This window comes from Jaculus jaculus, chromosome 12 (assembly GCF_020740685.1).
Source record: "Jaculus jaculus isolate mJacJac1 chromosome 12, mJacJac1.mat.Y.cur, whole genome shotgun sequence".
Lineage (NCBI taxonomy): Eukaryota > Metazoa > Chordata > Mammalia > Rodentia > Dipodidae > Jaculus > Jaculus jaculus.
In genome coordinates, this window is record NC_059113.1 from 37,030,480 (window position 1) to 37,055,161 (window position 24,682).

A 24,682-nucleotide genomic window follows, 5' to 3' on the forward strand; every position below is an offset into this window, starting at 1 on the left:
AGTGCCTTCCTCTCTCAGCATTCTCCCTTCCTCCCAGAGCTTCCTGCTCCCCAATTCTCCGATACCACCTCCTTTCCCAGAACTTTTCCTCAGAAAAGCATTTGTCATGTATGCCTTCATACATTTCTTTCCCCTAAGGATCATTTGTACTTTGGAAGTGATTTCTCATTGAGGAATGATAGAGTTTTGTTCATGAGAAAGTTATGCCAAAGCAAACTCTTTCCTTTTTATGCCAAAACAAACACCCCTGCCACTTGGCATAGCTCCATGGTTATTGTATATCTGCCTTTAAAATGGATAGTCAGTGTCAAAGCTTCGTCTTTGGACACTGACTGGATTCTTAGTGAGTAAGAGAATTTTATTTTGAGGTGTGAACCTGGCAGTCACAGATGAGCACAGGTAACTACAGAGTCTTCCAGAAATGTAAGTGTAGCTAGAGATGGGTGACTTCTGCACCAGGTCTGTGTGTGTGTGTGTGGGGGGGGGAGTCAGGCATATTGCTCTCAATATTATAGGGTTTGGTGATAAAAAGTATGCATTTTATCTTTGACAATGCTACACTCTCTAAACCACTGGTTGAATAGTAACTGACTCCAGTGGGGAAACCTGACCTAGTCCAAGGACAGCGTAAAAACTGTTTGGGAGGATCTTCCTACTGTTTGAGAAGGTGGGAAATCCAGCTGCATTTTGTCTTATTCATGTCAGAAGTCAGGCATCTGGGAAGCACATGGCTTCCTCAGGAGATAAGAGATGTTCATGTCCAGTGAAGAGACTATCTGATGATCAGTGAGAGAATTCACAAGCTAAGAGTAGACCTCAGGCGCCTCAAGATAGAAACATTTTAATAAAAACGAGCACTCATCAACCGAATAAGGCCATCCTAAAATCATGCATATAAATAACCACTCTCATGCAATGTAATGGTGGTTATATGCAGTGTTCTGATCAGACATGCATTTTCTACAAAAAAAAAAGACAAGCAGTCAGGTGTGAACTTTGAAAGATGGCCACAAGGAAATCCGGGCCTGTGTTCCTGCACACTGCGTCATCCCAGAGCAGTGGTGGAGTTTCCATCGTCTGATGTCTGGAGAGCTAAGGGTTCAGAGAAGAAACTCATAGGTTGGAAGTGGGATCGGCAACTGGCATCGTAAGAGAAAGGCAAGTTTGGGGCAGAAAAGCCTGGGAGGAAAAGATTGCATAGTGGGGTTATTCAACTGACTGCAAGAGGAATCACATCCAGAAATAAGAGGAATGCTCCCAGGTAGGCAGGTTGGCTGTCAAAGTCATGCCTGGTATCAGGAGAAGATCTAGACCATTCCATCTCGGAGTTGGAGAGTTGTTAGTCCTTCATGAAGCTTGGAGGGAGGTCTGACAATGATGGAGTGGGCCTCTCAAGCCAGACAGAAACATAGACACAGCTGGGAAGAGTTGGGAAATGTAAACACCACTGGAACGGCGCGTGGATGGGGAAGACAAAATACACAGAGGCCATGCGGATGATGCAAAGTCCCCCCACGGCTCTCACCGCCGCCTCACCCGGAGGAGGTGTAATCACCAGAGTGACAAGTAGAAGGGCCAGCTGGGTCCTCTTTGTCACTGGGAGGGCCACAACTGCTGTGTCTCTAGCTGGTCTCTCAGTAGCTCCTCTGCCTTATGATACTTCACAGTATGTGGTCATTTGTCATATAACTCATACCTGCGTAAGGAAGAGCACTGCTAAAGAAGTGGATGCAGGGGCTGGTGAAATGGCTTAGCGGTTATTTGCCTGAGAAGCCTAAGTACCCCGGTTCGATTCCCTAGGACCCATGTAAGCCAGATGCAGGGCGTGCATGCGTCTGAGTTCATTTACAGTAGCTAAAGGCCCTAGTGCACCCATTCTCTCTTTCTCTCTATCTGCCTCTCTCTCTCTCAAATAAATAAATTAGTTTAAAAAAATAGAAGTGGATGCAAGGACTGAAGAATAAGGGCCAATTCCCCAGGACTGATGTCCACTTCTGGAATTTTCCTGGATTAAGACAGCCATTCCTTTTTTATTTGACACAGATTCGGTTTGTCTTACGTATTACTGCCTAAGAGCCCACGTTCAGTTCTCTTCCCTCTTTCTCTTCGTGCGTGTGTGTGTGTGTGTGTGTGTGGGGGGGTGGTGTGCATGTGCTTGTGCCGGGGCCCTTGCAGAGCCTCACACCCTTGTCTGTGGTGGGGGTTGCTCACCTGCGGAGGCCAGAGTGGAACTTGGGGTGTCCTGCGCCATCGCTCTTCCTGGTCTTGTTTTGAGTGAGCATCTCCATTTACTAGTTCTGGAGCTAGTGGGGCCCCGGTGATTCTCAGTGCTCTGCTCCCCTGCAGGACTAGGGTTACAGGTGCGCGTGGCCATGCAAATCTGTGCTGCGCGGCTCTGGAGACTGGAGCTCATAGTTGCACGCCCCCTCGGGCCTCTTGTTTGCCCTGGAAGTGCGCTTAATGCTGAGTCAGCTCTCTTGCCCTCTGTTCTCTTTTCATACGTGAGTCTTTGTACCCTAGCTACTTCTGTGTGTATAGCAGTTGTTACCTTTTGTCAGGGGATCTAATGTCCTTATTTATTTTGACTTTGCTTACTGTTTATGTTTTCCACAGGAATGTCAGAGGTGTCAGACCAGAAATACTTGTGTTATTTTTACATGTGTGTATGTGTGTGTATGTATGTCCACATGTGTGTGGGCATGTGAGTGTGTGTGTGTGCACTTGTGTGTGTATCTATGTAGGCCAAAGATTGACATAAGGTATCTTCCTCTCAATTGTTCTTTGCCTTATTTTTATTTATTTATTTATTTATTTATTTATTATTTATTGTGTTTTTTTGAGGTAGGGTCTCATGCTAGCTCAGACTGACCTGGAATCCACAATGTACTCTCAGGGTGGCTTCGAACTCTTGATGATCCTCCTACCTCTGCCTCCTGAGTGCTGGAATTAAAGATGTGCGCCACCATGCCTGGCTTCTTTGCCTTATTTTTAAGATTATTTTTTACTTAGTTGCAAGCAGAAAGAGACAGGGAGAGAGAGAGATTGAATGAGAGATAGATAGATAGGTAGGTAGGTAGGTAGATAGATAGATAGATAGATAGATAGATAGATAGAGAAAGAATGGGTGCACCAGGGCCTCCAGCCATTGCAAACAAACTCCAGATGCATGTGCCACTTTGTGCATCTGGCATTATGTGGATAATGGAGAATTGAACATGAGTCACTAGGCTTTGTAGGCAAGCACCTAAACTGCTGAGCCATCTCTCCAGCCCCCGTTTTTTGAGACAAGATGTCTTACTGAACTCTGTTTTCACCAATTTGGCTAGACTAGTTATCCAGTTAACTCTAGGGATCCTGCTATCTCTGTCTTGCCAGCACTGGGATTATAGGCGCATGCCACCATAACTGGATTTTTACATGGAAATTTAAACCCAGGTCCTCATGTTTGCTTGGCAAGCACTTCACCCACTGAGCATCTCCCCAGTCCTCTTTGTGTGTTTTGATCATTTTTATATTCCAAGTACTTAGAGTAGGGTCTGGCATATAGAAGATATTCCTTAAATATTAGATGAAGAAAATTCATGGAAGGGCAATCTTATCTTTTTTTCTTTATCTTTCCATCAATTTAAATTATAACATATACATTGAAGACTTCCAAGATTGTAGTGGTAGACCAATACTTTATAAACTCTGACTTCAAAGAATTCATTGCCTACTAACCATCTACTTTTGCATCATCTGAGCCCTCCAAATTCAACCATTAAACAAGAACTTGACAAGTCATCTCTCCTCACCCTTCCCTTCCACTCCTATATCTCACTTGATAAAGGGAAGTACCATTTACTTAATTGGCCAAGAGAGAAATCTGGGTATCAGTGGGTGATCTATGATCAACTCATGGGAAATCAGCTACTTTCTTGGCTCTTTCTTGAACACTCACACTCAGGACCCCTGTTCAGCTTTGATCAGCTCTCTTTAAATAAAGTGGAGCCACCTGCCATTAGAGCTCTGGCTCATTTCTGCCTCTCGTGAGTCCACTCCTCACAGCAACCAGACAAGGTTTTCTACATACATGACTCTGCTCGCACATAAACTCAGCTCTGGCTCACTGGAGAACCCTTCCCATGTCTCTCCACTGCTTTCTTCTTCTCCTTCTTTTTTTCCTTCCTCTTCCTCCTTCTTTTGAGATAAGATCTCACTCTAGTCCAGGCTGGCCTCAGACTCATAGTGATTCTCCTACCTCAGCCTCCCAAGTGCTGGGATTAAAGGTGTGAACCACCAAACTCCTACTTTCTCTGATAAAACAAGAAGCTAAGTCAATGCTCTCTATGGAGTACTATGACAGAACTAGCGACCTGTCAAATTCTGTGCTCCTTCTTCCACAGTACACAGTTATTTCTGGGAAATGATACTCAGCCAGAAGACATTTCTCAGCCATCCAGTGGAAAGCAGGTCAATAGAAGAAATGTGTTCACATGTTCAGATCTACACTGTGCCTGTTTTAATAAGTGGGTAAGGACTTTCATTCTTCTTCCCCTCTTTCACTGGTTACAGTCAGAAGATGACAAAGCTCTATAGGCAGGCAAACTGGCCTGGTGCTTTTGTCTCTAAATAAAGTTTTATTGGTACATAGTCATGCTCATTTGTTCACTTATTGCTGTGATTGCTAGACCGTTACAACAGATTGAGACTAAAGTTTACTATCTGGTCCATTAAGAAGAGCTGTCCTGCCTGGGCATGCAAAACCCCAAACGAAAGGCTAGCATTTTCTAATGACAAAATTCATAAAAGCTTATTATTGAGAATTTAAGGATTATTAGAAAGGAAACAATCCCACATGACTAATTAATGAGGAAATCTATGCCATTGTCTTTTCACATGTTTTGGAAAGATTTTAAGCATTGCATATGTTATGTAAAATACTTTTAGTAGATCATTTCCTTAGAATATCTAAACTTTTAGTAGAACATTTCCTACATCAAAACCATATATATAATGTGTGTGTGAAAAAAAATATATATGAGTGTGAATGACTACTGATTCCCATTTAAGAGAAACAAAATGAAACTGTTATCATCAATATAATGTGAAATAAAATATAACACCATGATATACTATCACTTTTTTTGAGATAGAGTCTTGCTATATAGCCAGGCTATATAAAAAGCCCAGGCAGGCCTCAAGCTTACCACCCTCCTGGCTCATGCAAAGCAATGTCAATATATTGATAATTCAAATAAATAAAAAACCGCAGTATGCATTCTATGCATATATATATATATGTATATATATATATGTATGTATATATATGTGTGTGTGTGTGTATATATATATATATATATATATATATATATATATATGACTATTAAATTTGTTGTATATTAACCTGTTGTTTATTACATCTGTATAAATTGTATATGCATGATGTGAATATATTCACATAAGATGAAGATATTTCATATATAGTATATATGCCATAAAATACATTGACTTATGTAATATACTAAGGACAGTGTATTATCTATGTAATTTTATTTATTTATTTATTTTGGTTTTTCGAGGTAGGGTCTCACTATAGCCCAGGCTGACCTGGAATTCACTATGGTGTCTTAGGGTGGCCTCGAACTCACGGTGATCCTCCTATCTCTGCCTCCCGAGTGCTGGGATTAAAGGCTTGCGCCACCACGCCCGGCTTCTATGTAATTTTAAAATAAAATTCATATAATTTGTAGATGTAAGTATATAAGATAATTCAGAAATAAACTACAGAAAAATTAAATCTGCAACCAATATCTATATATACCTTTATGTGTGCATGATGTACGTGTATGTACACTTTCATGTGTGTGAGGGGAGTTGCACATGTTCCACCATGCATGTATGGCGTCAGTACTTGCCTTTCAGGTCATTTAATGCAGGATCTCTTGTTTCCTGTTGCTTTTGCCAAGCTAGCTGACCAGCCAGCTTCTGGGAAGTTCTGTTTCCACCTCCCTCCTCATCGTCCAGAGCCTGTCATGGCCTCTGGAGTTTTGTGGGCTCTGAGCGTCTAAATTCAGGTGCTCATGCTTCTGTGGCAAACACTTTATCCTCAGAGACACCCCCAGCCCCACATAAACTTGTAAATCTTATCTATTATGCATTATGAAATACATGTCTTTCCAGTATCAGTGAGTACACCAAGGCAGAATAAAATAGGAAATAGGAAATACATTTCAGTCACTTGTAGATACATGACTTTTCACCTAAACAACTTAAGGTAACCTGAGAAAGTTATTAGAATTATTAGGAAAATTGTAAGGGCTGGGTGTATAGCTCAGTGATCGAAGGTTGCCTAGCATGCACAAGGCCCAGAGTTCAAGCTAAATGACCACAATATATATATATATGTATAGAGAGAGAGAGAGAGAGAGAGAGAGAGAGAGAATTTCAGGCCAGCCAGCACTACAGCAAGACCCAAACCAAAAACAATATTAAGAAAATCTTAAAGATTGCAAGAAAAATTAATTAATGGGCAAAATTAAAAGGTTTCCAATATGTCACAGTGATCCAGAAGGTTTGACTTCAAACAACAACAATGCACTAGACTAAGGGAAAGAAAATATTTGGCTAAGTGGCTACAAACATATTTTTAACTTGGAAGGAAGGATACATATATTTTAAACATATGCATTCACCTCAAAGTAATCTATAAACTTTTGTAATCCCAAACAGAATTCTAACAGAATTCTGAAGTTGGCATATGAAAAGCTAACCATAAATTTATCTCTAATGCACTCCTGGAAGTGGCCAAGAGTCAATAGAAAAATCAGACTAAGTTAAAGAAGCTTTTGAAGGGCTGGAGAGATGGCTTAGCAGTTAAGTGCTTGCCTGTGAAGCCTAAGGACCCCGGTTCGAGGCTCGGTTCCCCAGGTCCCACGTTAGCCAGATGCACAAAGGGGTGCACGCGTCTGGAGTTCGTTTGCAGAGGCTGGAAGCCCTGGTGCGCCCATTCTCTCTCTCTCCCTCTATCTGTCTTTCTCTCTGTGTCTGTCGCTCTCAAATAAATAAATAAATAATTTTAAAAAAAGAAGCTTTTGAAGATTATAATATACATCATGCCTATAATATACATCATTTGTAGAAAAAAAAAGAAAGTAGATGTGTCAGTCCTTAAATATTTTCAGTGGCACTCAGGGTTTAAGTGTAAATACAGGGTACCATAGAGAAGTGGTAGAAGATAAACCAGATGAAAAAACTTTATATTCTTGAGCTGGGAAATATTTTCAATAATAACAAATCAAGAAGCTATGAAGAAAAAGATGAAAAGACCTAATTATACAGAAGTTTGAAGCTGCTGTATGTGAAATCATTAGGCATAAAATCAAATAGTAAAGGGCAAGAATGAGGATATTGGTGATGGATGGAATGTTCTTCTGTGTAAGTAGCAGAGACAAGGCAGCACAGAAGGAAAGAGACACCAAGTGTCAATGAATAGTCTTACTGTAAGTGTAAGGATCAAACTGAAACTATTTTACCCACAATAGAGAAATAAATTTAATGTTTAAACACTTAATTTAATTAATTAATTTTTTATTTATTTACTAGAGAGGGAGAGAGAGAAAGAGAGAGATAAAGAGAGCGAGAGCGAGAGCGCGTGTGCGCGTGCATGCGAGAGAGAGAGAGAGAGACAGAGAGAGAGAGAGAGAGAGAGAAAAAGGGGGGGGGAGGGAATGGGCACGCCAGGGCCTCTAGACACTGCAAACAAACTCCAACTGCACATGCCACCTTGTGCATCTGGCTTCCTGGGTACTGGGGAATAGAACCTGGACTTTTAGGCTTTGCAGGCAAGTACTTTAACCATTAAGCAATCTCTCTAGCCGATAAATATTAATTTTAAGAGCATGGGCTGGAATGTTTTAAGAAATGGTAAGAGATGCTAAATGTAGATTTTTTTTTTTCCTGTCTGACATTGTATCCGAGTAGTGATGGAGAGAGTGTACTCTTTAGAACTGAAGGCTAAGTTCAAAGCACAAGGCATGCAGTGTGAAGGGATGGTCTGAAGAGAGAAGACCGCTGTGGCCTATGTGAGAGGGCACTGGCAGATGAGAACACACCCTCCCAGAATTCCTATTTCTACACTTACAAGTCCTAAAGGCAACATTCACATGCTGAATGGATAGGTGAGACCAAAATGTGGATTAACAAAATAATTTCCATAGTAAGCTTAGCTTAGCATAGTGTCCTTACACATACTTTTCACAACATTTTGAAACATTTATTACTGTCCTACCAACCTTCCAGGAAAGATGGGCCCACCCACTGGTGACTGTCAGGATGCGCGCACCTGTGTTCTGATAGGATTTGAGGCCTGCTTCATAGGAGGGAATTTGCTTCTGGCGCTGGAATCCTGCCAGGAAGCCCATGGCTGGGGATGTCACAGGTCCTAGTGGGGAAGCCACCTCTGCTATTTTACTTAATAAACACATTGTGCCCATCGCACTGACTTCTTAGGTTTGCGCCCTTAGCTTAGTTCTGCTCTCAGCTTTGGTCCGAAAAGCTTCTTTTTACAATGGGTGGAAGTTACTGCGGAGACTCTTAACTGGTCAGAGTGATGAAGATAAGTGACTGTTGATTACTGAGCCCTAAATGGGACATTCATATCACATGCTCCAAGGCTCAGGAACATCATGAAAGAGGGGTGGAAAGAATGTAGGGGCTGGTGGGAGGGGAAGACTGTTGTTGAACACTGTCTTCCCTACAGGACATGGCTATCGTGGTCATAAATTTGTAGCAGCTGTGGTCGCCTTCGCAAAACCTGCACAAGATGGGGCCCATCAGCTGTTAGTTATGGATAGTGGATGGGCTCACAAGGCTTCCTCTCCTCCTCCCTGAGAAGTTATTGGCAATTAGTAGTTGCTAGGAGGGAGGGGCTCGCCTAGGCCCTACCTCTTTTGAGGAGTTAGTGGCATCTAATGATTGGTGGAGGAAAGGGAGACCTTTTCTTCAGTGGTGTAGCTACCTGTGAGTAGCCAAGCTCTGTAAGATATAAGTGATCCTGGTTAAACTCACTGAGTGACAAGAAGACGACGTGAAAGTAGAAGGACTAGGTGGGAAGAATGGGTTCCGTAGAAGTAGGAAGGAGACAAGAAAAGGTAATGGAGCGGGACTATGATTAAAATACATTATATACATGTAGGAAATTATCAAATACAAATAAATTAGAAAAACTAAGTTAATTATATCTGTCTTTCAATAGCCCTCAGGAGCTGCTTGTGGCTTAGTTGGAGGAAAAGCCAATTTGCCTATGGGAATGTTAACCTCCCCTTTCTCCTCTCTATCCTGTCTTCCCAGGGCCCAGCTCATAGCCTTCCTGAATGGATTTAGTACTTGCAGGCTATTTGGGTCAAAAGTCTACAAAATGTCTTTATGCAGTTTATGACAGAACTAACGAGTCCTCCCCAAGTGTTTGTATTTTGATCCCACAGCACGCATGACAGCTACCCAAGAGTCTCACGTGCTTCCTATAGGGTGGGCCTCAATCCTGACAGCCCAGGCAGGGTTGGCTTTGCCATGTCCATCTCCAGGAGGCGAAGTGACTTGGGATCAGCCTCGGTAACTGCAGCCAATCTGGGGTGCAGCTGTTCTGGCTCAAGGCTAGTGTTCTTTCCACTGTGTGGGCCCACTCCATTTTTTTTCCCTGACTTACTCTATTCTCTTATTTTAAAATTATTTATGTATTTATGTGTGTGTGTATGAGAGAGAGAGAGAAAGAAAAGAGTAGCTATGGGGGCATCAGAGCCCCCTGCTTCTACAAGTGAACTTTCAGACACACGTGCCACTTTATGCATCTGGCTTTATGTGGGCACTGGGGACTCCAACCTGGGCTATTAATCTTCGCAAGCAAGCACCCTTAGTGGCGGAGCCATCTCTCCAGGCCCCTGTTTCCTTGTTTAGGACAGGTCTCACTCGGTAGCCCAGGATGGCTGGAACTCATGGAGCCCAGGTTGGCCCCTAATTTGCTGCCATCCTCCTGCTCCAGCCTCATAAGTGCAGGGCATGAGCCAACACTCTAGCCTTTCCCCCTCTTTATCATGGGAAGCTGAAGAGGCTGAGCGTGATTTATACAGATGGGACCATGCCTGGGAGCTATTTTAAGGATCATGGCTGGGCAGGCTCTTCACCTGCTTAAGTCCATTTTCTTTATTCATTTGAGAGAAATAGAGAGACAGTATGAGGCAGATAGAGAGAACGGGTGTGCCAGAGCCTCTAGCCACTGCAAACAAACTCCAGGTACACGTACTACCTTGTGCCTATGGCTTACGTGGGTCCTGGGGAATCAAACCCGGGTCTTTTCGCTTTGTAGGTAAGTGCCTTAACTGCTAAGCCATTTCTCCAGCCCTTAACCTGCTTAAGAAGTGAGAAGGTGGCTGGGCCATAGTGCATGTGGACCTCCGGGACTGGGATCGTGCTGAGGGACAGCACGTGGCACGGAGCATGGAGCATCAGGGGGAGACGTTGTTTCTGAAAGTTCCAGCGTGCTAACACTGTAGCTACCTTCAGGGCTTACGCGTTAGGGACAGGCATGACATTTTTCACACCAACTACCTTTTATGGCTTGTTTCATTGCTGAATCCACAGGGAGTATGTTCTTCTCCACCAGTTCCAAGGGCCCTGGTCGGAGAGCAATCTTCTCGTTGAGGTCATCGGCGAGGCGGGCTCTCTTCAGCTTCATCTGAGCAGTTGGAATGGATCTTTCTGCAGTGGAGGCTGCGGGATTGAAACACAAAAGGATCGGTTTTAGAATTTCAAGTTTTTTTTTTTTTTTTGGCTCACGGTTACAAAACACTGTGTCATGCCATTCTCCACCATCCTAATAATTTCTCAATGCAATCATCATCACTTCACAGGGATTAGCACCAAGGACCAGACACTTCCAAATAAAGGCAAATAGAGAAGCACACAGAAAAGTTAGAGAAACTCGCCTTGCGAGGATTTGTTTTTGTTTTTTTTTTTTAATGCAATTTGGCAATTTTGTAAGCAAGCAGTCCATGGGGTCTGTGTGTTGCTTGCCTGACCCTAAGCACTAGGCTTTGGAGAATGACTGGCACTGGCCGAGCCTGCAGTAAATATCATGTCCTGGTGATCAGTGTAACTTTTCAAGGGTTTTAAACTTGCCAATGTTGTGATACTGAGAGGGAAATGTCCAGATATGTTATAAAAGGGAAAAAAATTCCTTTGAAACTGCTATTTAATTAAACAGAGGGATTTTCCGTTTTGAATTGAATTCATCCAACAGTTTCTTATCATTTGGAAGATGGGAAAGGTCAAGTATAAATCCCTAAGGCCTTCCCTACGGAGCCGACACCAGCCTTGCTCTGCACAGCACACTGACAGATTTCTGCACTAGAACATGGAGGAGAAATGTAAGGTAAGGAGTTTCCAGCTTCCCCTTTAACTTGCCAAATCTAGAAGATGAGGCATTCATACAAAGGTCACCCAGCCCGGTTGTTCTGTCATTATTGGACCTGATGTCTGGCGGCTGAGGGAGCAGAAGGCTGCCTGATTGGCTGCACCACGCCGGGCTTGTCCAGAAGCACTACATCAGAGAATGGGAGTGTCTCAGCCTGAAACCCCCAAACCATTACTTAGAAGCCATAGTGGGGGCTTCTTGCTGGACTCCAGGTCTCAGGGCTCTCCAGTCTATCCTGCATACAGCCTCTCAGTCAGTCGCTCACAGGCCTTACAGAGAAATCCCCTTCTCTCCAGGGCCTGGAGCTCTCCATTTTAAACTTGCCACCCTAGCAAGCCTGGTCTTATTTATCCCTTTTGACTCTCTCACATTCCTTCCTCCATGTCCTACTGAGTTCACCTCTCCGCACTAGCCTTCTTCTTTCTTTCCCCAACCTGCACGCTTCTGCTCCTCTTCTAGGTTCTATTGGAATGCCTACCTAAGTCTCTCTTTTCTCACAGCCCCCTGTAGCTTTCCTGTAGCAGTTACTGTAAGCAATGGCCCTTGGAGAGCAGGGGTCATTTTGCATCTAGCATCTAGTAGATGTTTTTTTTTTTTTTAAATATTTTTTATTTATTTATTTGAGAGCAACAGACACAGAGAGAAAGACAGATAGAGGGAGAGAGAGAGAATGGGCGCGCCAGGACTTCCAGCCTCTGCAAACGAACTCCAGATGCGTGCGCCCCCTTGTGCATCTGGCTAACGTGGGACCTGGGGATCCGAGCCTCGAACCGGGGTCCTTAGGCTTCACAGGCAAGCACCTAACCGCTAAGCCATCTCTCCAGCCCTCTAGTAGATGTTTTGTACTCCATGAAGCTACTTCCAAATTTCTGTTGGAGAGAAGAGAGGCTTCCATAGATGCCGCCAGAGACATGTGGCAAACCTATTATTCACTGAGATATATCTATCTATCTGTCTGTTATTTTTCTGGTGCTAGGAACTGGATCTAGGGTCTTGTGCTTGTTAGACAAGAACTCTACCACTGGGCTAAATACCCAGCGCCCCTCCCCCCACTGCTGATACTTTCATTTGATGATGAAAGAAGCATGCCTTTTTTTCTTCTTCCTATTTTTGAGGTGCTGGCAATAGGAGCCAGGGACTCATGCGTGCTGGGCAAGCGCTCTACTGTTGAGCTACAATACCATCCTTCCATGCTTTTTTTGATGACAGCACTACTATGCCCTCATAATTATCATGAATGTGATCGCTGCCACACAAGCACGTGAAAGAAAATGCAAGCTGTGGGAATCTGCACCTACAGCCAGTAAATTTTAGTACTTGGGTGTCTTTTTGAGTTATTTATGTTTATTCTTAGATCTATACTTTTTCTTCCCAAGAATTGGGCCATGAATGTGGTTGTTTATGTGCTTGATTTTTTTTTTTCTTCCAAGAACTTGGCTATAAATACAGTTTTGTGCTCTGCCATTTTTCACTGAAAGACTCTTATAAGCCTTTTCTCATTAAGTCACTTTCCTTTGCATCCCGTGCTTGTGTTGGCTATGTGGCATTCAACCTTAAGGATGACCCACAACTTCATTAGGCGAATTCCCTAGTGTTGGGCAGTTCACCAGTTTCGATGTTTTACCATCTAAAGTAACTCCTTGATAAGCATCACAATACACAGTTCTTTGCATATCTGATCATTTCCTTTAAATAAGACATCAGGAGTTAGGCTACAAGGCTAAAGGGCAGATGTATTTTCCAGCCATTTGATACACATTGCCAAGTTGCCCTCTGGAAACACTGACCCTGTTGCACTGTGTGTGAGAATGAGTGCATTTCCCTTTCTCTTGCCACACAGAATATTTATTTTTATTTGCTAACTTGGTCACTGAGAAGTCTGTATCTCATTTGAAATGGCATTTCTTGGATTACTTGTGTAGCTACAATTTTGTGCCCATGCAGAGGCTGTTTCAAGGTCTTTGCAATGATATCACTGAGCAAAAGTGGTGAGGCTCTTGTCACCTAGGCCTTTGGTATTCTTTGCTGCCTCGTCCAGGTCAAAGTCTGGCACCACACAAGGTTTCCCTGAATTCTATGTTGTCCCTTTCTCTACTCCCTACCCAGAAACAGTCCTCCACCTCCAAACATCCCATTTATTCCACGATTGGACAAAAGTCAGCTTTGGGAAGCCGGTATGAATGAGAAAAGATGCTGTACGAAGAATGAAGACTCATCACATGCACTCAATTTTGGGACGTTTTGTGGCCATTAAAGCTGGCATCCAGTTTTGGAAGGAAATTGGTGAGAGAGAGAGAGAGAGAGAGAGAGAGAGAGAGAGAGAGAGAGAGAGGGAGGGAGGGCAGTGCCGTGTGCATGCTGCAGACTACGCCTGAAAGTCTCCTCCGTCTTCTCATCCATGGTTCACACTTCACACGCCAGTCCCTGTCCCACCTCCTCTTCAGTCCCTTCTGACTGCAATGCTCCTCTGTGCACCCACATCACGGTTCATCTTATCTCTAGTTCTGGACTGTGAATGCTGGTCTCATGTCTGCCTCCTCTATTACCCGTGAGGGTCCTGTAAGGGCATGAACCTTTGTCTTCCTCATCTCTGTACTCCAGGGTTTGCCAGCTCAAGTAAACACCAGTGCAGTCTTTGCTCAATGGGGGAGCTGTATCTCTCTGAAGCGGGGCTCCAGTGGTCTGGAGGTTTTCCGCCTCAGGGAAGTAACTCATGCAACAGGAGCAGACGAGGCCTCACCTGCCTTGCCCAGCTGTCGGGAATATGGCGGCCACTAGCTGGTTGCTCTGTCTCTCTTTCCCTGGCATGGTGGCAGCACCCGGAGACAGAATTGGGTCTGCATAGATCAGCACTGATTTCCCGAGATTGCTATTCCCGCACACTAGTACACAAATGCATCCATAAGATGGGATCGAATGGCTACCTAGACAGCTACAGAAGCAACTAGAGAGCCTCCGTCACATTCACAATGACAGATCCACCCTGACAATGGTTAGCACCACATGCTGGGCATCTCTGATGTGCTCAGAGGGTTCATGCAAACTACCCACACCTTAGAGTCACCACGGGGCACATGTGAGATTGGAGTCCAAGTCTGACACGAGTGTGTGGCTTTCCACGTCAGTCTCCTATGGGGCTGTGAATGATTCGATGACTGCCCAAATGTTTTCATGTGACCAGGAAAGGAAGTGCAAAGAGACAGGGAACACTGGAAAAACAGCCCGGCATTTGGTAGGCATCTTCTAGTTTATTATTTCCTGCAGCCTTACCTTGGAGTATGTGCATATTAACCACGCTGGCGCAGTCGGACCTGTTTCTGGTCTTGCGCTTCAGGGCCTCCTCAGTCTGTGGAACACAAACATGGAGAATCACCACGTTTTAACTTAAAACAAAAAAAAACCCTCAATTTCTCTGAAAGGGAAAAGCACTTTTTAAAATGAAAATGGAAAATGGGACTGCTCTATCCCTGTTTTCCCATGTTTTGGTGAAAAGATATTAACAAAGGTCCTTCTAAGAAATAGCATGGGGAAAGTAAAATATAGGTAAAGAGCTTGGGTCCAAGTCAAGAGCTGCAAATGCGAGAGCCGGTAAGGGCCAGGCAGCCCAGGTCCACACCACCAACATGGTGGTCAGAATGCCTTCAAGGGCAGGTGGTGTATGTTAATAATTCCTACATGGTAGTTACATTGCAGAGTTGCTGTACTGTGATCAATCCTATTCTGTTGTCTCTTAAAACAGTCACAAAAGTAACCAAGTTTAGTGACAAAGCACCCCAGAGCCCATCTGCTATAACATGATGCCCGAAGGCCCTCTCCCACGATGTCTGGCCTGGGGCAATGTGAGGCTTGCAGATCCAAACAATGGAAGGCATTGTCACTGCTGGGGGAGTGGTCTGAGGGATGAGGCATACTGAGGTCAACAGAAGCACCCCAGGGGTCGGGGTGACGCAGGTGGGGGTGGGGCCAGCGGAGGACTCCAGGCCTTGGTTTCTAGGCTTGTCCGCTCACCGGTTCTGACAAAAAGACAGTCTGCGCCTCTTGCTTATTCTCCGGCAGCAGGGATCTCAGCCACTCACAAGCCGCTTGGATGGTTTGCAGAGTCCCGCTTTCCCTGTCCCCTCACAGATAACTTACGAAGCTGCTGCAACTCTCAGGCAAAGAAACAGACGTCGCTTTTTATTCCTGCCGCACTCAAAGTGCTGATGGCTCCTAAATTGTATTTATACCAGTGGTAAATTCAGGTTGCCTTTGTTATAAAGGTGCCAAATACGTGGATTTTTTTTTTCTTTTTAAATGAAAAAGTAAAACAACTCCCTGATCCAGAAAAGAAAATGAACATCCTTACTTTTTCTTTTACGTGGCTACCAATAAACTCTGCCCACAGACCTTGCCTTTCCACTGAGGCATGGCAAAGGAAATCTGTCTTTTGCCAAGGAAGCACTGTAGTGACAGGCAAGGCAGCTGCAAACCACCTCGCTTTCCTTCACCAGGACTTTTGACGTCTAGCGCATGCTCAATATGACTTCCCCCAACATCAGAAAGATCCAGAACATTTTCTAAAAGCTGAAAACATCAGTTTCAGTGCTAACATAGCTGGTCCCATTTTCATAGATTTTTGGTTCACATAGTATGAAGACGGTGTGGGAAGTGGCCAGCTGGAATTTGCCTTAGAAATTCCACATGCTTTAGCTACACTGAGCATTCAGATATCTACAACCACTAGCCCGAGTTCAGGAAAGGCAGCTTGCAAAAATTACCTTGTCACTATCCAATTTTTTTCTTTGCTCATGGAATTCAGTTGGACTTTTCAGTGCTGCAACAGAAAGATAAAGAGGTGAGCAGAGGATGGCTCAGGGCCTGGGTCAGGCTTGCAGGGTGCTGTGTGCTTGCTGAGCTACGCACAGTCTGGAAGTGATGCCCGTTATTAGGCCACAAGCAACAGAAGAAGAAAGGCCTGGAGGACGCCAGCATCGCAGAAGTCACAGGGGACAGAGGAAGGTGGAACTGAAGCCTACACCAGCAGGCCCAGCAGAGGCCGAGTACGCAGCGGGAAGAGCTGTGGCGGGCAGGCATTCCAAATTCTTGAGGAAACAGAAGGGCCAGGTGTAACAGAGGGGTGTGTGGGATACCGGCACCCTCATTGACTTTGCTCTGCTTTTTGGTTCAAAAACAATCTGCCTGGATGGTTGTGGGCTGGGGTGAGTGGAGGCATACTGTAGGAAGAGACTACACTTTCGATGCAGAATGTGGCTGGTTGGTCAGGAACATGCAGCCAAGGGTGCTACGTGAGAGAAGCAGAGAAACAGAATACAAAGGCCGGAAGAGACCTTGGAAACAGTGAAGTCCAACTGCGGCCCTCAATGCCGTGGGAAAGCCTAGGCCCATATAAATCTATGGACTTGCCCAGGTTCTACACAACTAGGGTTTGGATCCTAAGTCTTCTGGTATCCTGCTCTCTCTCCTAGAGTGACACTCATACTGTCCACAAGCAGTGGACACAGGCCCTGGACAGTCATACCTAACACAGAGCAGTACAGACAGCCTAGCAGGTATACCACTTTCACTCTTCTCTGCATCCTCCACAGCCCTCTCCAGAGCACCTCTTTACCCTGGTTCTGTCAACTCTCTCCATGTAGCAAAGCTGTGGCTCCGCCTTCAACAAACGCCTGTATTTGTATTGCTTTTTCTGGTCTGGAACAATCCCATTCTGCAATCACAATCACTGTTCATTGTAAGTGAAGAGGTTGATCACAGGTTACAAAATTGTTTTCTATCTATCTATCTATCTATCTATCTATCTATCTATCTATCTATCTATCTATAATTTAAGTCAATCTGGATAAATTTCTGAAACACAAGATCGAGATTCTTCGAATCCTCCAACAGATGTTCATTCTTAAGTTGCAACAATGAAGTTGTCTTCCAAGTCTTGGCCAACATAAAAATGAAATTCCTGGCCAGATCAGCGTGTGTGTGTGCAAGATCACACTCAACTTGAGCACAGTTTTTTAAAATATATTTTATTTATTTATTTGAGAGAGAGAAAGAGAGGATGGGTGCACCAGGGCCTTCAGTTACTGAAAATGAACGGCAGATACATGTGTCCCTTTGTGCATTTGGCTTATGTGGGTCCTGGAGAATTGAACCAGGGCCCTTAGGCTTCCCAGGCAAATGCCTTAACTGCCAAGCCATCTCTCCAGCTCCTTGAGCACAGTTTTTGTCAGCTTATTGAACACCAAGCTGACACAGTTGGAGGCATGGTGGGTACCACCATGGTGCGCTCTCGATCAATCTCCCTGTCTCATCCCAACACAGTGTTGACCAGAGGCCATGGCATTAGAGTCCCATGGCTGCCTTGTTCTCAACACAGCTGACAGACTCCCTCCTCCTCACCATGACTAGCAATCAGGAGGGTTTTTTTCTCATAGGAAAATATGAATATTTTGGTTGGATATTACATTTCCCATGGTCCTGGAGCTCTAAGTAAGCAAATGTTTATATGCAGCTGATATTCATTTTCAGTCTTAAAGTGGGATCTCGGCCATGCCTGCCACGGTAGGTGTTCCCTCTCTTCCTCATTTCCCCACTCAGACTGAGAGATACATGGACCGCTACTATGGTTCAAGCACTTTCCTTCACTTGGTTCTGGGGACGTTTAGCAAGAAGCCTTGCCTCTCCCTGTGCTTGGTCACAGGTGGAATTTGTCCTGAGGACGTCTGGAGGTCACAGTCTGCTTGAAGCCCCGTGGCTCTGAGCACCTGTTGCTCTGCACGTGTCCCGTCACCCGGAGGTCAGGTTTAACTCAGCATTGCATATTGGTGTGGTTGAATTACTTTCATCATCTAGTAAAGGAACTGGGTTTTCAACTGATAAGTAGTTAAAAAGTGTAACACTTCCCTCAAAAAAGTTCCCCAAAGGGAATAGATGAATAGATCTCTGTATAGCTCATGCATTCCCAACACAATTGGTTTTAATTGCACTTGGGACTTAAGGGGAAATATATTTGATTCTATCATTCCCAAACTTCTTCACTTCTTATTCATTATGCTAAGAAACTGTATTTCCCGAAGCTTAGCTTCATGAAGCTTATTTATATCAACAACTTCCCCGTGAAATGATTCACACAGCTCAGTTCTCTGATCTCTGATGTGAGGAGCACAGGGTCGCTAGAACCCTCTACCACTGGCTGGGAGTCTAGGTCCATTTTGCAGGAGCTCGGGAAGAAAACCGAGGTTCACAGGCTGCTTCTACGTACATACAGCTCTTCTTACATACAGCTGAGGAGGGTCACACAATGGAAAAGTCCCCTGCTGTGGCCCCTGGGTTGAGCTTTGCCTTCCCTGTGACTCTAGAGAATGTAATGGACCCCCACCACAGTTAATTTTCTTCTCTTTTCTTTCTTTTTTTTTGAAAAATACACAAAGGACCACTTCTGGTGCCAGCCTGGGGAGTATCAAATGGCAAAATTCTGTATTTCAAGGACACTGACATTTAAGATTGAAAAGGAATTTGAATTTCTAAATTAAAAAAATAAGTCCATGTGATTTCAAATTAAAATACAGTTATAAATCCAGTCAGCCACACATCTGACTCGCTCCCCCTGGAGGAAGATTAATCACTCCTCACAGGGGAATTCATGTTCTCGCCTCGGAGTCTAGTTGCAAGCTATTCCTATTTCTGTCCCTACAGCTCCAGCTAATTTGGGTCAGCTGTGTGTATAAACATTTGCTTACTTAGAGTTCAGAAAAAAGATCTGTAGATAAGAGCAGGCCTCCTGCAGTCTTCTCTCTATTACGACCTCAGGCCTCCAATGGGATCCCAGACAATGGAGAAAATGGGCCGTTGGGAGGCTAAGAACACATTTGAGGCTGAGGACAGACTCCTCTGGGCAGGAATGGGTGTGGCTTTGGGGCAGCAGCTGTTGAGGTACTTTATAGCCCCCCTCCAGAGAACCCCTCACTCAGAGAGAAATGGGCTCTATTGATACTTCATAAAACTGCTGGACAAGGACCGAGGGGCAGACTCAAAGAGCCGGAGACCAGGGACAGCCAGAAGCTTGGTTCCTAGTGTGATCTCTGGTCCAGCATCTTCATCACAAATTGGGAACTTGTTAGAAATCTCAGTTCTTGAGCGAGCCTCCCCTTAGAACTATAAAACCAAAGTTCTAGGGGGCAGACATAGGGGCCTGGGCTCTAACAGGCCCACATGCATATGATGGCCAGGAGTTTGTAAGGCCAGCACGCTCTGATGTAGGGTCCTTCACAAACTGTGTTAAAAAGGAGTGTGATGGGCTGCCAGGATTGAGTTTCAGTATAGCAAGAGCTGAAGGGAGAGGGCATGTCTGCCCAGAGAAAGCAAGCCCAGGCAAATGAAAAATTTTGCTATTGTGGCCTGGGGTAGGAGCAATAGTTTATAAATGCTTGTTTTAATTAAAAAAAAATTAGCTGGTAAATTATTATGCCATTAATTAATATAGATTAATAATGAGTGTATACAAGATTCTTAAGGGCTGGGAGATATGTTATTTCAGACATAAGACCTCTTGGGTAACTGAGAATTTAGGCACCATCTATTTGAGATATTTCCTTGTTTTCCATCTGTGTTTGGTATAACCTTGAACTACTCCAACAGAGTTGCCTATTGCTTAGTTTTCCACTTAAAAAATGAGCTTAGGGGCTGGAGAGATGGCTTAGCAGTTAAGGTACTTGCCTGCAATGCCAAAGGACACAGGTTCAATTCCCCAGGACCCACGTAAGCGAGATGCACAAGGGGCACGTGCACCTGGAGTTCATTTGCAGTGGCTGGAGGTTGTGGTGCTCCCATCCTCCCTCTCTACTTCTGTCTCTTTCTCTCTCTCTTAAAGTAAATAAATAAATACTTAAAAAATATTTTAAAAAATGAGCTTAGTAGTGTTTGTTCTCACTGCCCTGCCTTTTGAGCAGTCAGGAAGACGCTCAGCATAGGTGGTAACAATTTGGAAATAATTTGTCTTTTTGATTGGTAATAAATGGCTTCTTCTGTACCCAAATGACAGATAGCCTTAGAGGTCTAAAAACAATGAATAGCTTGTGGTTTCTAAGACCTAGTTTGCACACTTGTGCAATGTTGATGGGACGTATGTGAGTCCTGTGCAATTTGTCTTCTAAAGGATACGAAGACAAATTCAGAGTGTGTCTGCAAGTGACTGCTCTTCTACTTCGTAAGGACCAGGGAACTGAGAAACTGAAGAAGAAATGGGTGAAAGAGGGAAGTTAGGATTATTGACCCAAGAGGCCTTGGCAAGAAAATCCAGGGCATCTTTCACTATGTCTGAGGTGGGAGTGTTAGGAAGAAGGGAAGCTGTGTTCTGCTCAGACAGCCAGCAGGGTGTGGTAGGGTGCCGTAGGGAGAAGCCGAGTGAGATGATGCACTGAGGGCGGAGAAAGAGACTGTCCAGTCCCAAACTATGGTGCAGCTGCGTGGGGTGTGGGTGCGGGAATAGCCCGTCATTCTTCTGGCTATTCAGGAATGCCACAGAGTTCAGGGATTTACCAAGGCTTTGCCGTAAGTATGTGGCTGCTGTAGCTTGGATTAGTCTGCAAAACAAATAAAGGCAGCACCATTCATAGACAGCTCGTTGTATCTTGAAATTCATTCACATTGATCAGTTCATGGACTGAAGCTGCCCAGAGATTTCCCTCCAGTTAATGGCAAGTAGCCTGCTCTCTGGGCCCAGGTCCTCTAGATCCTTACAGCTCTTTCCTCTCTCTTTCTTCTCTTCTTTCCTCTTCTGTGTAGGAGGAGGAACATTTTCCTTCCTGTCTTCCCTGAGCTCAACTCCATTAGACTCTCTTCATAAGCAAAGAGGGAGAGAAGGAAGGAAGGAAGGAAATGAATTCCATTGAAATCACTGTATTAGTCAGCTTGAAAGCACATGACCCATTAGAGTCAGAGGGGGAACATTGTAGTTTAGTCTTTTGTTTTGTTGTTGTTTTTCAAGGTAGTGTCTCACTGTAGCTCAGGCTGACCTGGAATTCACTATGTAGGCTCAGGGTCACCTCGAACTCACAGTGATCCTCATACCTCTGCCTCCCAAGTGCTGGGATTAAAGACATGCACTACCACACCCAGGTTTAATCATCATTTTGGAGTATAATAGAAACGGGATGGGTCAGGGGAGTTTGTCACTAAATAATGGTTGTTGCAAAATGTAGATTGTCATTAGCACCTGAAACGATTTCATTGAGACCATTGGTTCAGACTTCACATTTTCTGTGTTTTTTAATTTCTAAAATTTTATCTTATTATCATTATTGCTACTACTACTACTACTATTATTAGGTCACCACAAAGCAAGTGATACCTCTTGACCATTTGAGAAATAGGGCTTACATGGTAAGTGGGAATCTCAGGCTCTGGCTTCAGCTCTGCCACAGCAAGAAGCCTTTGAACTTCTGCAGTAGACAGGCACTGGACACAACTCAGTGTAAACCTATGACCAATTCTGCCAAAGGTTGGCGGGACAACTTGTGACAAGCTGTGGATGACCTCGGAACAACTCACTCACTGGTCATTAGCTTCAAATTTCAGCACTTTTGGCAAGTTATAAAATTTGAGGGAGGATTGCAATTATTTCACATTTCAGGGGTAGAGTGTCATATTACAAATAATCTTACTTTGCATACATTCAAAATTTTTAAGCCAAAATGCCAAAATATTGGAACACTTTGGAGTTGGCTTTGGAATATTTAAAAACTTTCTTTAGCCTCCAGCTTCAGTTTCATGAACATAAAAGACAAAAAAAGGTTTGGTGAAGGCCAAGTTCTCAACCTTTGTTCTGAAGAGAATCAGCTTTCCAGTGAAGACTGTGGGAGCATTGAAGAGTTGTCAGGGAAGCAGGCTGTGGACCCCCAACACTATCTCAGTCAACATACATGCATGTGTGTGTGTGTGAATAGGTAATTTCCTTAATAACTAAAATAATTTAAAGATCACAGAATTAACTGATCTCTGAGATGGCTAGCTTTTCTTCCTTCCTTGTTCTCTCCGTTCCTCTGCCTTTTCTTCCTTCATTTCCAACATTTAAATAAGAAAACAAAGTCCCCTGGGAAGTAATGGAGTCTCATGAATCATTCTTATCTTGTCACATTTCCCCTATCATTTTGAGCCCCCCCTGGAGCACCGTCTTGCTCATTAACTGGTGTCTCTTCAGTGCCTGGCCCAAAACCCTATACGTTCTCTAGCTTATAATACATTGTGTTGAATTACGCTGCATTCAGAAGACCCTGAGACTCTGGTTCCTCTTTCCACCTCCCCACCGTTTGCATTTCCCTCTGCCCTGTGTCTTGTGGGAGTTGTGTGTTTAGTCTCTGTGGGTGGAAGTCTTGTCTCATTAGTCTCATCAGCAGGTGAAAAGGGTTGTTCCGCCCTAGCTTTCTGAGAAGAGCTAAGGAGAGCAGGTCTGTCCAGGCAGGACCTACAATGTGTGCCAGACATGAGCGCACATTTCCACAGCAGGGTGTGCACCCACAGAAACCCTGGATGAGAGGAGGTGGCTGAAGATGAAAACCTTTTTTTTGATTGGCTGGGTTAAAAAGAAATCATTCCATTCTTTACAGGACTTTTCCCATTAGAAGTGATCTTCATGATACAACAGAGTACAGTTGTAAATTTGCTGTCTATATTTGCACAGTATTTTGTTCGCATCTACACTGACTATCCTGGAGAAGACAATAACAAAGATGTTATTTTAAAATGTGTGATGGTAAGCTGGGTGTGGTGGCACATGCCTTTATTCCCAGCACTCGGGAGGCAGAGGTAGGAGGACCACAGTGAGTTCAAGGCCATCCTGAGACTACATAGTGAATTCCTGGTCAGCCTGGGCTACAGTGAGACCATACCTCAAAAAAAAAAAAAAAAAACAAAACAACAAAAAACAAACAAACAAACAAAAAAACAACCCCAAACCCCCAAACAAACAAACAAACAACAAAAAACAAAAAACCACCACACATACACACACACACCAAAAAATGTATGATGGGACTAATTCCTGTCTTTATTGATTGTTTTTACTGATTACCAGACTTAACTCCACATTCCTAAACATGTTTATTCTAATGCAAATGCAAGCTCTAAGAAGACCCTAGCTCAGGCTCTCAGACACTTGAGTTGAACTTTAAGTCAATAGTGAACTTGTAAGCTTCATCCCCATTTGCCTTTTCAGAACTATGGAGAAAGAATCACTGGTGAAGATGCAAGTTACCAGCTTTGAGTGGAGGTGCAGTTACTTGACCTGTTTGTTCGCACGTCTTTGGGTCCCTCTCTCTCAGGAGGTCTGGCTGAGTGGAAACACACTACCCAGAAACTTGGTCCCTTGGCTCCTCAACCCAGCAGGACTTGTTGAGATGGCCTTGAAATTACAGGGGAGCTGTCTGTCTAGACTGTGGATAGTAATTCTCTTGAAGAGTTGTTCTGTTCTAATTCTTCCTTTAGTGTGCTGCTTGCAAGGTTCAGCCATTAAGAAAGTTACTTTTGAATTACAAAAGAAAAGTCTTAAAAATTCTTTGTTCTGTTTCAACCCTGAAGCAGGGAATCAGCTTCACAATGCACAGGCCATGGTCACAGGGCTCAGAGATCACAAACACAGGACCATCTGTCAAGGGTAACCTTTGCCCATTATGTATTAAATGCAGAAATAACAATTCTACAGTATTACACAAGGACCTGACTTTCTACAGTGTCGCCTTGATTTTTGACTTATTGGGATAGTAAGTTGCTATGATTTAGAGACGCCTAAATAGTGGTTTCCTTCAACTGAGGCTCCCTTTCTTGTATTTTCATAGATAACCAAGAATTACATTGAATTGTCCAGTTAGAAAACCTTAACTTCTAAAAGAAATGATAACTCTTCTTTGAGACAGACATTGGTCAGCAATTCAATATTATACTGTTTGTGCTAGAATGGTGTTGCTACTAAATCTTCTAGAAAGAAAATAAATATTCAACGATATGAAATAATTGTAATCTTAAACACTTTAAACAGCTGAAATCAAGAAGATGAGAAAAAGAAAAGATAATCTGATTTATATCTGTGGAAAGAGCAGTGATTATATCCCATTTCAAAAGTCGAGGAAGGCTGAGGGATGCCCATGGACTCAGTTTACAATAAGAACAAACCCAGCATATTGGGATTTTAGGCACAATCTATTGTAGGTAATTAGTGGTAAAGCCTCCAAAGGCTGGTTTCCGCTG

The 24,682-nt window shown here is 43.8% G+C and overlaps 1 protein-coding gene across 1 annotated transcript in view; it reads right to left on the bottom strand.

Moving 5' to 3' along the window:
- Positions 1–24,682, bottom strand: part of Myocd (myocardin) — a 107,044-nt gene that overhangs the window by 36,492 nt on the left and 45,870 nt on the right. The window contains exons 3-5 of the mRNA XM_045131503.1: positions 16,207–16,262; positions 14,720–14,795; positions 10,585–10,746 (exon numbers count right to left, since the gene is read on the bottom strand). Of these exons, the coding sequence (XP_044987438.1) occupies positions 10,585–10,746; positions 14,720–14,795; positions 16,207–16,262 (294 nt within the window). The remainder of the gene's footprint in view (positions 1–10,584; positions 10,747–14,719; positions 14,796–16,206; positions 16,263–24,682) is intronic.